Source organism: Suillus subaureus (assembly GCF_016647635.1).
Source record: "Suillus subaureus strain MN1 chromosome Unknown BJ212scaffold_21, whole genome shotgun sequence".
NCBI lineage: Eukaryota > Fungi > Basidiomycota > Agaricomycetes > Boletales > Suillaceae > Suillus > Suillus subaureus.
Genome location: NW_024538577.1, coordinates 528,095 through 539,556, shown reverse-complemented (window position 1 = coordinate 539,556; position 11,462 = coordinate 528,095). Strand labels below are relative to the sequence as shown.

General features: G+C 47.9%; 8 protein-coding genes across 8 annotated transcripts; 6 read left to right on the top strand and 2 right to left on the bottom strand.

The window, feature by feature from the left end:
- The first annotated feature begins 359 nt into the window (after positions 1-359).
- On the top strand, positions 360-1,271 carry BJ212DRAFT_369570 (DNA-directed RNA polymerase I kDa polypeptide). Its single transcript, XM_041343039.1, has 7 exons — positions 360-487; positions 542-646; positions 702-814; positions 868-924; positions 980-1,018; positions 1,070-1,107; positions 1,157-1,271. Coding segments are annotated over exons 1-7 (378 nt in total). The 5' UTR covers positions 360-462; the 3' UTR covers positions 1,158-1,271.
- Positions 1,170-1,547, bottom strand: BJ212DRAFT_1482135 (uncharacterized protein; the record flags this gene model as incomplete). Its single annotated transcript, XM_041340368.1, has 3 exons — positions 1,170-1,281; positions 1,336-1,448; positions 1,509-1,547. 3 exons carry the CDS (start codon positions 1,545-1,547, stop codon positions 1,170-1,172), a joined length of 264 nt encoding a protein of 87 aa, XP_041191865.1.
- A 316-nt stretch (positions 1,548-1,863) lies between these two features.
- On the top strand, positions 1,864-2,543 carry BJ212DRAFT_1447628 (TB2/DP1, HVA22 family-domain-containing protein; the record flags this gene model as incomplete). Its single annotated transcript, XM_041338425.1, has 3 exons — positions 1,864-1,953; positions 2,008-2,352; positions 2,409-2,543. The coding sequence occupies 3 exons, from the start codon at positions 1,864-1,866 to the stop codon at positions 2,541-2,543; spliced, it is 570 nt and encodes a 189-aa protein (XP_041191864.1).
- Positions 2,544-4,155: 1,612 nt separating this feature from the next.
- BJ212DRAFT_1482133 (uncharacterized protein) lies at positions 4,156-4,866 on the top strand (the record flags this gene model as incomplete). Its single annotated transcript, XM_041340367.1, has 1 exon — positions 4,156-4,866. The coding sequence occupies one exon, from the start codon at positions 4,156-4,158 to the stop codon at positions 4,864-4,866; it is 711 nt and encodes a 236-aa protein (XP_041191863.1).
- Positions 4,867-5,285: 419 nt separating this feature from the next.
- BJ212DRAFT_370042 (uncharacterized protein) lies at positions 5,286-7,266 on the top strand. Its single transcript, XM_041343042.1, has 6 exons — positions 5,286-5,701; positions 5,758-5,909; positions 5,962-6,139; positions 6,201-6,547; positions 6,598-7,059; positions 7,121-7,266. The coding sequence occupies exons 1-5, from the start codon at positions 5,641-5,643 to the stop codon at positions 6,802-6,804; spliced, it is 945 nt and encodes a 314-aa protein (XP_041191862.1). The 5' UTR covers positions 5,286-5,640; the 3' UTR covers positions 6,805-7,059; positions 7,121-7,266.
- Positions 7,267-7,627: 361 nt separating this feature from the next.
- Positions 7,628-8,770, top strand: BJ212DRAFT_1363500 (uncharacterized protein). The gene is made up of 2 exons (XM_041335985.1): positions 7,628-8,168; positions 8,224-8,770. The coding sequence occupies exons 1-2, from the start codon at positions 7,941-7,943 to the stop codon at positions 8,362-8,364; spliced, it is 369 nt and encodes a 122-aa protein (XP_041191861.1). The 5' UTR covers positions 7,628-7,940; the 3' UTR covers positions 8,365-8,770.
- Positions 8,771-9,134: 364 nt separating this feature from the next.
- BJ212DRAFT_1300688 (uncharacterized protein) lies at positions 9,135-9,680 on the top strand (the record flags this gene model as incomplete). Its single annotated transcript, XM_041333025.1, has 1 exon — positions 9,135-9,680. The coding sequence occupies one exon, from the start codon at positions 9,135-9,137 to the stop codon at positions 9,678-9,680; it is 546 nt and encodes a 181-aa protein (XP_041191860.1).
- A 1,106-nt stretch (positions 9,681-10,786) lies between these two features.
- BJ212DRAFT_1274469 (uncharacterized protein) lies at positions 10,787-11,023 on the bottom strand (the record flags this gene model as incomplete). Its single annotated transcript, XM_041331158.1, has 1 exon — positions 10,787-11,023. A coding segment is annotated over one exon (237 nt), but the record flags the coding sequence as incomplete, so codon positions are not given.
- Positions 11,024-11,462: the final 439 nt, after the last annotated feature.

The window sequence follows — 11,462 nt, the reverse complement described above, 5'->3', positions numbered from 1 at the left end:
TTGGACTCGGCGTAAAAGAACAAAGAAGTGCCACTCATTTTGGTGGCCCTTTATTGTAATCTTCGGTGATATCTGACATGGGAGACGGGTCAAAGCAACCCATCGAAGTGTCCCATCAGATGCATTGATGATCATTAACCAGCCGACCTTTCTTCAGCGATAATTACGGCGGACGCAAACAGTGAAAACAAAGCAATCGTTAGGGTCCAGCAACTTGCATCGATACAGTGTGGGCGCGGTGATGAATGTAAGTTTGGACCGTCTTCGGCGTTGGGCGGTGACAAAAAGGTCTTGTTCTAAAACTGGTGAAAGTAATCTTTATTACACCCGACGCGACGACCCGCAAGCGCCGTATGCCGAGCCATGCTTTGTCCAAGCAGTGAGCGCTCCGTATCATTTCCAAGACGTAAAATTTTTAGTAAAAATCCTAAGCGCTAGGAATCAACTATAACTCGCAATCTTATGCCGACTCTCGCGCATAAAATTGGTGAGTTGATGAACTAGACTCAGATCCGAGACAGACGAGGTGACCAACTCCTAGGTTCTCTTATCTTTTGCCCTCACTGTGGCACTCTGCTCAGTCCTCCAAAAGACGACGAGAAAACAGTCATCTGCGAACAATGCAGCTATGAGGAGCCGGCATCATGTGTGTTACTGTGTACTCTCTGGGCCACACAGATCATCATATTGATCAACTGCAGCTTATGAGAATATTGAGATCACCACTCGGTCACATCCTGAAGCATTTCCTTCAGCGCTGAGACAGAAGCGCAAAACCCAGACGAAGGTTCATCAGGGTAAAGTCTTACCAAAGGTAACCAGCATCAACGAATTCGAGATGTTAAGATTTCCTTACACCACCAACAGGTGTCAGAAAAATGCCCGGCTTGCGGACATTTGGAAGCTTATTACGAAGAGAAACAGGCAAGGAAGACTGTCAATACCATTTACGCTAAAACTGAGTTGACCACGATCACAGATGCGCAGTGCTGATGAAGGTTCAACAATTTTATACACAGTGCGCTCACCCCCCTCATTCATTGACCCCATCTCATCAATTGTTGTTCAGTGCGTCTCTTGCAAACACGGCTGGCGTGTCAACAATTAGTGTAAACATTCTGGGTGGGGGTATCCAATGGTTGATTGGAATTGCTAGGACACGAATATGCCTACACGTTTACTCCAACACTACAGAACAGGGCGACAACTCCAAAACCACCGAGGACACTTGCTAATGATGCCACCGCGGTCTCGCGTAGCGGAAACGTGTCTTTTGGAAGGCTGTTGATATGGGTATAGGAACACGTATTACAGAAGTGTACAGCGGCGACTTACGTTGAAAAGTAGAATGCAAGAGCAAAAGTTGATGCCAAGAGAATTAGGGCTATAGACGGCAGGAGAGACGCGGGCACATAAGGTGAGAATGGAGGCAGTGATTTATGTAGGGCCTGTTCAGCGTGGTTGAGACGTGTCCAAATCTGACTATACGATAGATGTCAAGGACATACCTGAATTGCCTCGTAACTATCCATGACTGCAGCAGACATCTAGCACGAGTTGTGAAAGGATCTGAAACGAAGACCAAGCTGCTGCGGAGATTGCTGGTGGATGCACCAATATATGATTCTGGGCCATAGAGACTCGAGGCAAGCTGACGTATTGTTGCCGCCAAACACATGTCATCAAACCCATATCAACGACGTATCCGCCCAACTCTCTTTCTCTCTTACCACCGTCTTGACTGCTACCTAATCAGTTTCCTCAGTACATATTTCACGCCCTCTTAAGGTCAGTCGTGCTAAATTAGATATCATCGTTTCTGGCTTTTAACGAAAAAATCGTTTATTGTCCCCTACTCTACAGATGTCCTCGACACAAAAGCTTCAGCAGCACCCTGCTTTCGTCCAGGCGCAGAACAAGGCGAATTATTACTTTCAACAGCTTGACAAAGAAGTTAGTAACGGTTTCTTGGCTAGATTTCTTTAACTAACATGAACCCCTCAACAGCTCACGAAGTATCCAGTATTGAACACATTTGAGCAGCGAACTCAGGTTCCAAAGACCTATTTAGTCATATCTACTGTTTCGCTCCTCACTCTTTTCCACTTTGTCAACCCTCTCGCCGCACCCGTTTCTAACCTCGTTGGATGGGCCCTTCCGTGCTACCTCTCCTTCAAGGCGCTGGAAAGTCCCGGCCATCAAGATGACGTTCAGTGGCTCACGTATTGGGTTGTTTTCGGGTTCTTCAACTTCCTCGAGAGCATTGCACTCAGAATGGTTCTCTACTACTTCCCGTGGTACTTTGCATTCAAGACGGTGTTCATCCTCTGGCTGCAGCTCCCGAACTTCCGCGTAAGTCGCGAGATAGAATGTGTTCCGAGATGCAGGCGATTAATGTCTTATTTTAGGGCGCACAAACGACTTACACTGTGTTGTTGAAGCCTGTCATGTCAAACTTGTCTGGTTCGCGCGCTGTAGCGCCGACCGACACGGTGACAGCTGAGGGTCTCCGCGACCGTGTTGCCAGCGCTAATTCAGAGTGATTTGGACATGCCCCCACCTTATCTTCGGCTCTCGTTTCGGTCTGTGTAGTCCGGCTTGGATGGTCATAGACACTATCATACGCCTCCTTTCCATTATCCATGCTTCTGCTCAGGTCTGAAGAGTAATTGTTTTACGTTTCGATATGTTCTATTCACGTATCTCTCCAAACCGTTATTGAGCTTTTTACGCCACATCACGCAAGCAAAGCGTCATGACGCGTGGAGGGTGGCTGTTGCGCTCTCATTGGATGTTAATTCTGTCATTGAAGCTAATGGAAATCGCCGTGTCTCAGATCCCAGTGCTCGGAACCGAGCGAGCGCCTAGATCATCTTGGGCTTCGTTCAACGCCAATACTGGTCGTGGGTATTAGTAGTCGTGTGCGTGAGGATTGATTGTGAAGTGTGAGAGAAGATGATCGGCGCATTTGACCAAAGACTGGCAGTTGTTTTCTGAAGCTAGACTTGAGGCTTCATGTGATACTTGGGTGCCGAAGACTCTAGAGGACGTGGGTTCCACCTGCCAACGTCGTTACCATCAACGATCTACTGGCTCAGTACTTTTGAGCTTGATCATCTACTCACGCTTTGTGACTAGTACTGGTCAAGTAGTGCTGGTGGCAACGTGGTACCGTTGATCTTGAAGTTCTCTGGACTTCAGCTCTAAAACCAAGGTTGAACGCTTCGAATCGTTCTCCGGTGCGGAGCCTCGCTCGGCGTGTCGGTGGAAGGATGTCATACCTGCCACTGACTGTCACGATGCGACAGTGAGCTTCAATACCTGTTTATGTATATGTTGTCACACTCATTGGCACCTGCTCAGACGAGTTCGTTTCGATATATGACTGGACCTCAGACCTCTGCCGGCGTGTTCCGATGGAATAAATAGATTCACAGGAATTTGGCAGTCTCACCGAAACGTATGATTGCTAGGCTCCTGCCATGCGCTTTTGCGTACATACTACATGATGGGATGTCGTGGCACAGCCTTGCCTCGGGCACTGCCCTTGTAGGCGCATGTGTACATTTGTGTGCAGCTGAGCTATTATGCCAGCAAGTTACGGGCTCAGGTTGTCCCGATTTGTGAACCTCGTATTGTTCTGCTGTCAGCTAAGTAAGTGATCTCCCTCTTAGTGATGAACTTGTATCTGCTGAAGTAGCCTTGTAATATTTATGTGCGATGCTCTTGTTTTGATATAGGCATCGCATGGATTCTTGGGACGTGTGGCGCTGTTCTTGGCTGATTTGCGGGGGCGACACCTGTGCCCGTCCTTGAGGTGCCCGACAGTACAAAAGCTTGCCCTGTAGACACTCCAGCACTCAACTTCTTCTCCCATCATGCATTACTACGACGCGTTCTACAGCTCTGATTGGTCTAGTCGCGGTAGCGGCTTGTGTAGTTGGTGGCGCAATTCTTCCCTCCGCCGCACAAAGCAGAGAAGTGTTCGAAGTATGAATCATGATGATCACATTACCCCTAGTAAGCTGTTCCCTTGTTTCTGCACTACTTCGGTGTAACGTGATGCATTTGTATGATTTAGGATCGGCCCCTCCATGGCGAAATGGCTTTCTACCGCGGTATACGTGGCGGGTGCCCGCCTGGGCCGATACAAGCATGTTTAACAGGCCTGCGCTGCCAGCCAGACAACCTGACTACAATGTGTGGTCTTTCCCAACTGGCAGTCTGACCTGGACTCCATACATGAATGGACCTAGCTACTTACCCGAACCAGCTCACTGGGCTCCTGTCACGCTGTTTGCTATGCCATGGCCCCAGATAGTCGATGAACGCCCGGTAATTGTACCCGAGCTTGCTATAAATCCTTTCCAACCAGCCATGCCTATACTTCAGTGGGATATCCGCCAGAACCCAATTACAGCCAGGCTGACAACAGGCGCACATATCTCCACGGATCTGGCACATGTCCTGAGCTCTCACATCACAGATATTCCTGTTGGCATCATCGAAATTGCCATCCCAGCTTGTCCAATGGCGTACATGTGGGATGCCATCAGAGTGCAAAGGTCTAGCGCTATCAAGGTCCAAGATGTTCTCGATGTCATTTACGAATGGCTGCAGAAACCTCTGACTCAAGCTGAGATGGAACACATCGAACATGTGAACCCAAATGGTGTCGAAGCAATTTTGTGGGCTTTACACGAGAGAGCTTCTACGAGTCTGACGTTGCAGGGCTGGGAACATCGACAAGGGCCGCGGCGTATAGACTGTTTGGGAGATATTCGTAGATGGATGGGATTATGCTACTCTCCTACGGGGCAGGGCATGCAGCTGGTTCTCAACCTTGAAACCGTTCACCGATTATGATGTTTTATTAAACCTTCGCTTGATACCCAGTGATACCCATTTCAACTTCACGAGCTCAATATTGACGAACTGTTCACGTTCTTGATATCTATTTTTATTCCTAATCGTATTAGCAACCGATTTCTTGCACTGCATGTTCAAACAATTTACTTCTCTGACATCACACCATTGGAAGATCCAATTCGCGATATTAGTACGAGCTAGCAAAAAAACAGGATCTGCTGAGTACAGGCTCAGGACCAGCCTGGCTTATATAAGCACGGACAAGCTGCTCCGAGATCGGCCAATTTGACTAGTACGTCAAATTTCCCAACTCTCAAAAGACGTACGTCAGACTGGTCACGAGTCTATGGCGCGATGATAGCACCTCTGAATATTAATACCCACAGGTCTTCCCTCGCTCACCCATACCTTATGGGCCCACAAGTTGTATCCATAAGCAGATGCATCACGTATCGGTTACTCAAGTTTGTCGGTGAGCGCTATAGATAAGCTTGCTGCGCTGTGCTCGGATTACTTAGAGGATCGCGAGACCTACTACTCGAAAAGGTTTAGAAAGCAAGCTCCGTGGCAAGACATGGGAGGAACCAATTATCCAGGCCGCCGCACACGGACCGTCGCTAGCAATGTTTCTTCAATTGTAGCCGCCGACCTGATGGAAGCATGATTCACCATAGCATCAGATCCGACAGTTGAAGCGCGTACTTTTGCCAGTGTTCAAGTGAAAAGAAGTGGCAAAAATTTCTTGTATCTTCCCCACGTTGCTGCGGTTGAATGGTTGTCTCAATAAACGTAACTCAAGCTGTAGGTCTCGTATGCGAGGCGCTTCTGTATGGTGTGTCGTGTTTTTTCTCTGGGTGATTCAGGCCCATCACTGACATCGCTGTGCAGGAGTCTACTGCGTACTATTCATCACCTCTGTCGTAATTCTCATCAAACGCTATCGAGTGTCTAACCGAGTGATTTGGGCTGCAAACTGTCTCTTGTTTACAACATCGACGGCTCATTTTGCGTTGATGTTCAACCACTTCTATATCGCACTCGTGAGGAATACGCAAGAAGTTCATGATGAAACGAAGACTCATATTGCTACAGGAAAATGCTCCGTTCGCAGACTTCGGAAACGAAACTCCTGAATTGATGGGAGCAAATTTGATGATTTCTGTGGTCGACGTCATCGGAGACTTGCTCTTACTCTATCGATGCTGGCTTGTCTGGGGGAAGAATTTTTACGTGATTGTTCTCCCTCTGCTCACTGCTCTTGGGGGCTTCGGTAAATTATCATCAATCTTCTCTTTAGACGGAAATGCTCACCTTCACCCCCTATGTGCCAGGGTGTATCTTACCCATACCATCCCTTTTAATGTCAATTGACCCGACATCACCAGTTCCTCCATCTCAGATCGTACCGTTGACTATTGCCGGATATGTTTTGCCTCTTTGCACAAACATTATGGTCACTGTGCTCATCGCTGGTCGCCTCTGGTACATATCTCGGATTCCCGTCGTCGACGAACATGGAAAGCCAGTGATTTTGAAAATCGCGGCTGGCGGGCGCCCGATGATGCTAATCATCGAAAGCGGTGCTCTGTACATGGTCACGCAACTCATCTTTGTCGTCCTCGTAGCCACCCGAAATCCTGCTGAAGCGGTATTAAGTCTAGCTGGGACACAGATATATGTAAGTCCTTGCACTTTCTGGTTCGTGGTTCGGCTGAATCAACACATTCGTATGAGGGTATTGCGTCCACCTTGATTATAATTCGTGTTGGACTGGGCATTTCGTCTGAGCAGACTATGTCGGCGATGACGATGACTCAAGTGGAGTTTCGTTCCCAGCGACAGGATGAGACAGGGACGCGCTCAGTTGGCACGTGGAGAAATGATCGCTCATTTAGCTCTCCATTAGCTGCCCAATCGGATGTGGAACAGTGGTGATTGGATCAACCTGGATCTTTGATAGTTTGAACGGATATGCATGCATGTAGAAGGGCTATATGATGCAATCGCTTACAATTTAGGCATAGCACGGATACGGGATTGATTGGCAAGCAAGCAAGTGACCGTTGGCCTCTACCTGAGGTCCTTGAATACCTGCGGGTCTTTCTTCACTCACTCAGACCTTCTGAGTCCACAAGTTGTATCCGTAAGCAATCACATATTGGTATTCAAGTTTGTCGGTGATCGCTATAGGTAAGCTTGTTGCGTTGTGCTCGTGTTAGTTGAAGGATTATGAGACCTACTACTCGAAAAGGTTTAGAACTTAAGGGCAGTGCTCCTGGCCACCGACCCGACGGAATTATGATTCACCATAGCACTAGATCCGACAGTTGAAGCACATACTTTTGCCAGTCTTCAAGTGAACATTTTACTGTATCTTCCCCACGTTGCTGCAGTCGGATGGCTGTCTCAATAAATGTAACTCAAATTGTAGGTTTCGTATGCGAGGCGTTTTTGTATGGTGTGTCATGTTCTTTCTCTAAGTGATTCAGGCTCATCACTGACATCACTGTGCAGGAGTCTACTGCGTACTATTCATCACCTCTGTCGTAATTCTCATCAAACGCTATCGAGTGTTTAACTGAGTGATTTGGGTTGCAAACTGTCTCCTGTTTACAATATCGACGGCTCATTTTGCGTTGGTTTTCAACCATTTCTATATTGCACTTGTGAGGAATAACAAGTTGTGATGTAATGAAGACTTACATTGGCACAGGAATATGCTCCATTCTCAGAGTTCAAAGTCGAAACTCCTGCATTGATTGGAGCCAATTTATTGAGTTCTGTCGCAGATTTGGTTGGAGATTTACTCCTAATCTATCGATGCTGGCTTGTCTGGGGGAGGAATTCTTATGTGATTGTTCTCCCTCTGCTCACTGCTCTTGGGGGCTTCGGTAAATCATCGTCAATCTTCTCTTCAGACGGAAACGTTCACCTTCACCCCTTATGTGCCAGGGTGTATCTTACCCATACCATCCCTTTTATTGTCAATCGACCCGACATCACCAGTTCCTCCAACTCAGACCGTGCCCTTGACTACTGCCGGATATGCTTTGCCTCTTTGCACGAATATCATGGTCACTGTGCTCATCACCGGTCGCCTCTGGTATACATCTCGGATTCCCGTCGTCGATGAGCATGGAACGCCAGTGATTTTGAAAATCGCAGCCGGCGGTCGTCCGATGACGCTAATCATCGAAAGCGGTGCTCTGTACATGGTCACGCAATTCATCCTTGTCGTTCTCGTAGCCATTGGAAATCCTGCCGAGGCGATATTAAGTTACGCTGGGACACAGATATATGTGAGTCCTCGTACATTCTAGATCGTGGTTCAGCTAAATATGCACATGTCATGAGGGTATCGCGTCCACACTAATTATCATTCGTGTTGGACTGGGCATTTCGTCTGAACAGACTATGTCAGCGATGATGACTCAAGTGGAGTTTCGTTCCCAGCAACAAGATAGGGACGCGCTTAGTTGGCACATGGAGGAATGATCGCTCCTTCAATTCTCCATTAACTGCCCAATCGGATGTGGAACAGTGGTGATCGGATCAACCTTTGAATCTTTGATCATTTGAACAGATATATATGTACTAGAATTTGAACACATCAAGGGCTCAGACTTGTAAAGATCCGGTGCCTAAATCCACGTCCGTTTAGATTTGTATGGATCATGTTGTAGTGAGGATGTATCTAAGGATGTCGTTGGAGGAGGATTGGGGGGGAGGAATGGCTGATGTCCTGCTCACGGGGGTGGTAAAGAACTTGTATCATAGGTGGCTTAGTAGGACAGTGATAGCCTTTCTCTGAGTCTCAATAACTTGGGCGATCGCCCGTGGGAAACTCAGTATTCGCAGATGAGTCACGGCCTTCCGGGTGTGAATCTCTTCCTGACTTTTCGCCGCTGCCCAAGTTCGAACCTCCACCTGGTTTTTATCAGAACCCAAACGTGACTTCCGTAGTTTTATTTCCACATTTCGACCCCCCACTTCGCCCTTCACATCAGTTTTCCTACCGCAGATGGTTCACCTGGGTTTTTTGTACCAATTATAGTTCTATACCATCACCTTTCGCTTTCGACATTGATGGAGAAAAACCACAGTATTTACCCTTCGTGGGAGCTGCTCATCTTGGGTTTGTGATCCGAATGGACCTTTAGTGCTATTATTTACATGCAACCACCATCAACATCGAATCCCTTCGGTTTTCCCCTGAGGAAATTTCCAGATTGGTATGGTCAGCACCGTCAGATCTGTTTGAGATCATGGTATACAAGGTTACCCCTGACACCATCGTCAAAGTGTACGTGTCCGCCGATGAAGTTATTACAGAAGCGCTTAACTTGAGCATGATCAAGACTATGGCGACTATTCCTGTTCCTGAGGTGCGAGAAGTAATTATTGATACCGAAACTGCCGTGGACTACTTGGTCATGGAGTACCTCAACGGTCGGACGCTAGATGGTTGTTGTAATGGTATCACACTCTTCTCTAAGCTTCGCATTGCTTGGACCCTGCACAGTTACGCTGCTCAGCTTCACCTTCCGCGGGGAACCGTTCCAGGGACTCTTAATGGCACCTTGTGCACAAGACCACTCTTCACCGATTACGGCGCCGGCCCATTCGTATCTTACGACGATTTGACGGCATGGTTTAACCACAAACTCGACGTATCTCAGTGGATGAAGAAAGCGCCTCTCGATGCTCCCTGGTTCAACAGCTTGTGGCTAGTGGTCCTCACACCAGGACTTGTGTCCCAGGAACATTTTGTTGGGGCGCGACGGCAAATTGCATGTGCTGAATTGGCATAGATTTGGATTTTACCCTGCTTGGTTCGAGTACGCCGGCATGGTGTCTGACCAACACTTCAAGTCACCGTTATAGAATTTTCTACACACTATTTCTGGTGAGTCGTCTCCAGTCAGAGAGCAATCATAAGACTAAATTGGCCATCTACCTTAGTGCCACGAAAGCGCATAGTCAAGTACATGAGAAATATTGGGTGGGCACTCACAATAGGCGTTCTCATGTAGTATTTGATATGGGCACCACGAAGCCGGAAGGGTCAATATCAAGTACTACCATGAATGAACATAAGTGGAACGACCCGATACTGTCCTTTCTTCAATACTTCTGGTTATAGGTCGAGGATTGGTGACGAGTGAGGGTGTCTGTAGCAAGTATGTCGAGCTCTGAGATCTGAACATTGATCATGCGCATCGTGTTCAGTGCCCTGTGCCCACAGCACTGGGAGGTGAGATGCATGTCAATGGAGGATATGAAAAAAATGTGTCTGTAGTGACGTGGAATCAATCTTTTGACTAGGGTAGAGCACGGGTACGGGTAAACCCGCGGTTTATTGCTGACGGGTGTGGCGGGTACGGGTACGGTGTGGATTATGGAGACCCGCACGTACACCGTGCATACCCGTCGCGGTTTACGGTGTTGGACGGGTGTGGATCCCCAAGTTGTCCGAGGGTCAAAATTTCATTACTCATGAAGATCCTCCCGGCGAGTTGTAGCTGTCACCCGGGTCTGTGAAAAAACCGCGGTATACCGCAAACACCGTTCATACCCGCAAAATTGGCGGGTCGGTGTACACCCGTACCGTGGCGGGTGTGGTGTTTGCGGGTACGGGTATGGTGTGGCTTCAGCGACCCGCGGGTTCACCCGTGCTCAACCCTACTTTTGACATTGTTGAGTGCGTACTATGGTGCGCGTCACTTAGCCACCACTACTTTTGAACAACGTTCTCACCCCCTTGAAAAAAAATCAGATTTTTATTTCCTCTTGTAAAAATGATCCTTTCAATGAGTAGAGTAAAGCTACAAGAGGAATTTTTGATTGAATCAAATCTGAGCGAGTTTTTTAAAAACAAAAGGGATGATTTGGCCACCTAAAGTACTATGACTCCCCATCAATCGAAAATGCGAGCCAATGTCTCCGGAATACGTCTGTGAGACTTGTACTTTGTAGAGCTGAATTGCTTAACTTGAAACTGGGCATCCTTTGTGCTCAGACCCGTCCGATATGCCTCCATCCAGCGGTGCATGCGATGTTCCCACAGTCGAATGGTACTGAGCTGCACAGACTGCATTGCTAAGGGCATGTTCTTCTTCAGGGTCTCGAAAGTGCCGTCGCAGTTGTCTCTGATTTGTTCCGTTCTGCCTTCTTCCAAACTGCGCCCGTCTTTGGCTTGGATATCTTGTCAAACAAACTATCCACTGGTGTGCCCAGGGCTATGACCTCTTCTCGGAGCTCCCTCAAATTTTCCTCAAGCTTGCTGCCCTCCAGCTCGCAGAGGCTATCGCACTCCGACCTTTCGCTATCAGCATTCGAGTCTGTTTCATATTCATCACCTGTATCTGACCAATAACAACTGACACCCCCAGTATAACCACACTCATACTCGGAGTCCAGCTCTATTGGGTTAAGCTCCCTGCCACTGAGTTTGGACGGCTCCGACGTTTGTTCCTGCAACTCGGAATAGGTTTGTGTGGGGGTGGTTTGAAGAGTGGAGTTACTGTGCTCGGCAGTTGAAGTTGACCATCGCGCGGCCCTAGCGTGAGCGGCTGCTACCTTTCTGTGGTTCT

Coding starts and splice junctions, on each gene's coding strand:
- BJ212DRAFT_1363500 (XM_041335985.1), top strand. CDS start 7,941: ATGGTCACTGTGCTCATCACCGGTCGCCTCTGGTATACATCTCGGATT. Junction 8,169..8,223: donor ACGCTGGGACACAGATATAT/GTGAGTCCTCGT, acceptor ACATGTCATGAG/GGTATCGCGTCCACACTAAT.
- BJ212DRAFT_369570 (XM_041343039.1), top strand. CDS start 463: ATGCCGACTCTCGCGCATAAAATTG. Junction 647..701: donor CTATGAGGAGCCGGCATCAT/GTGTGTTACTGT, acceptor GATCAACTGCAG/CTTATGAGAATATTGAGATC. Junction 925..979: donor CTTATTACGAAGAGAAACAG/GCAAGGAAGACT, acceptor CCACGATCACAG/ATGCGCAGTGCTGATGAAGG.
- BJ212DRAFT_370042 (XM_041343042.1), top strand. CDS start 5,641: ATGGTTGTCTCAATAAACGTAACTCAAGCTGTAGGTCTCGTATGCGAG. Junction 5,910..5,961: donor ACCACTTCTATATCGCACTC/GTGAGGAATACG, acceptor ATATTGCTACAG/GAAAATGCTCCGTTCGCAGA. Junction 6,548..6,597: donor TAGCTGGGACACAGATATAT/GTAAGTCCTTGC, acceptor TCAACACATTCG/TATGAGGGTATTGCGTCCAC.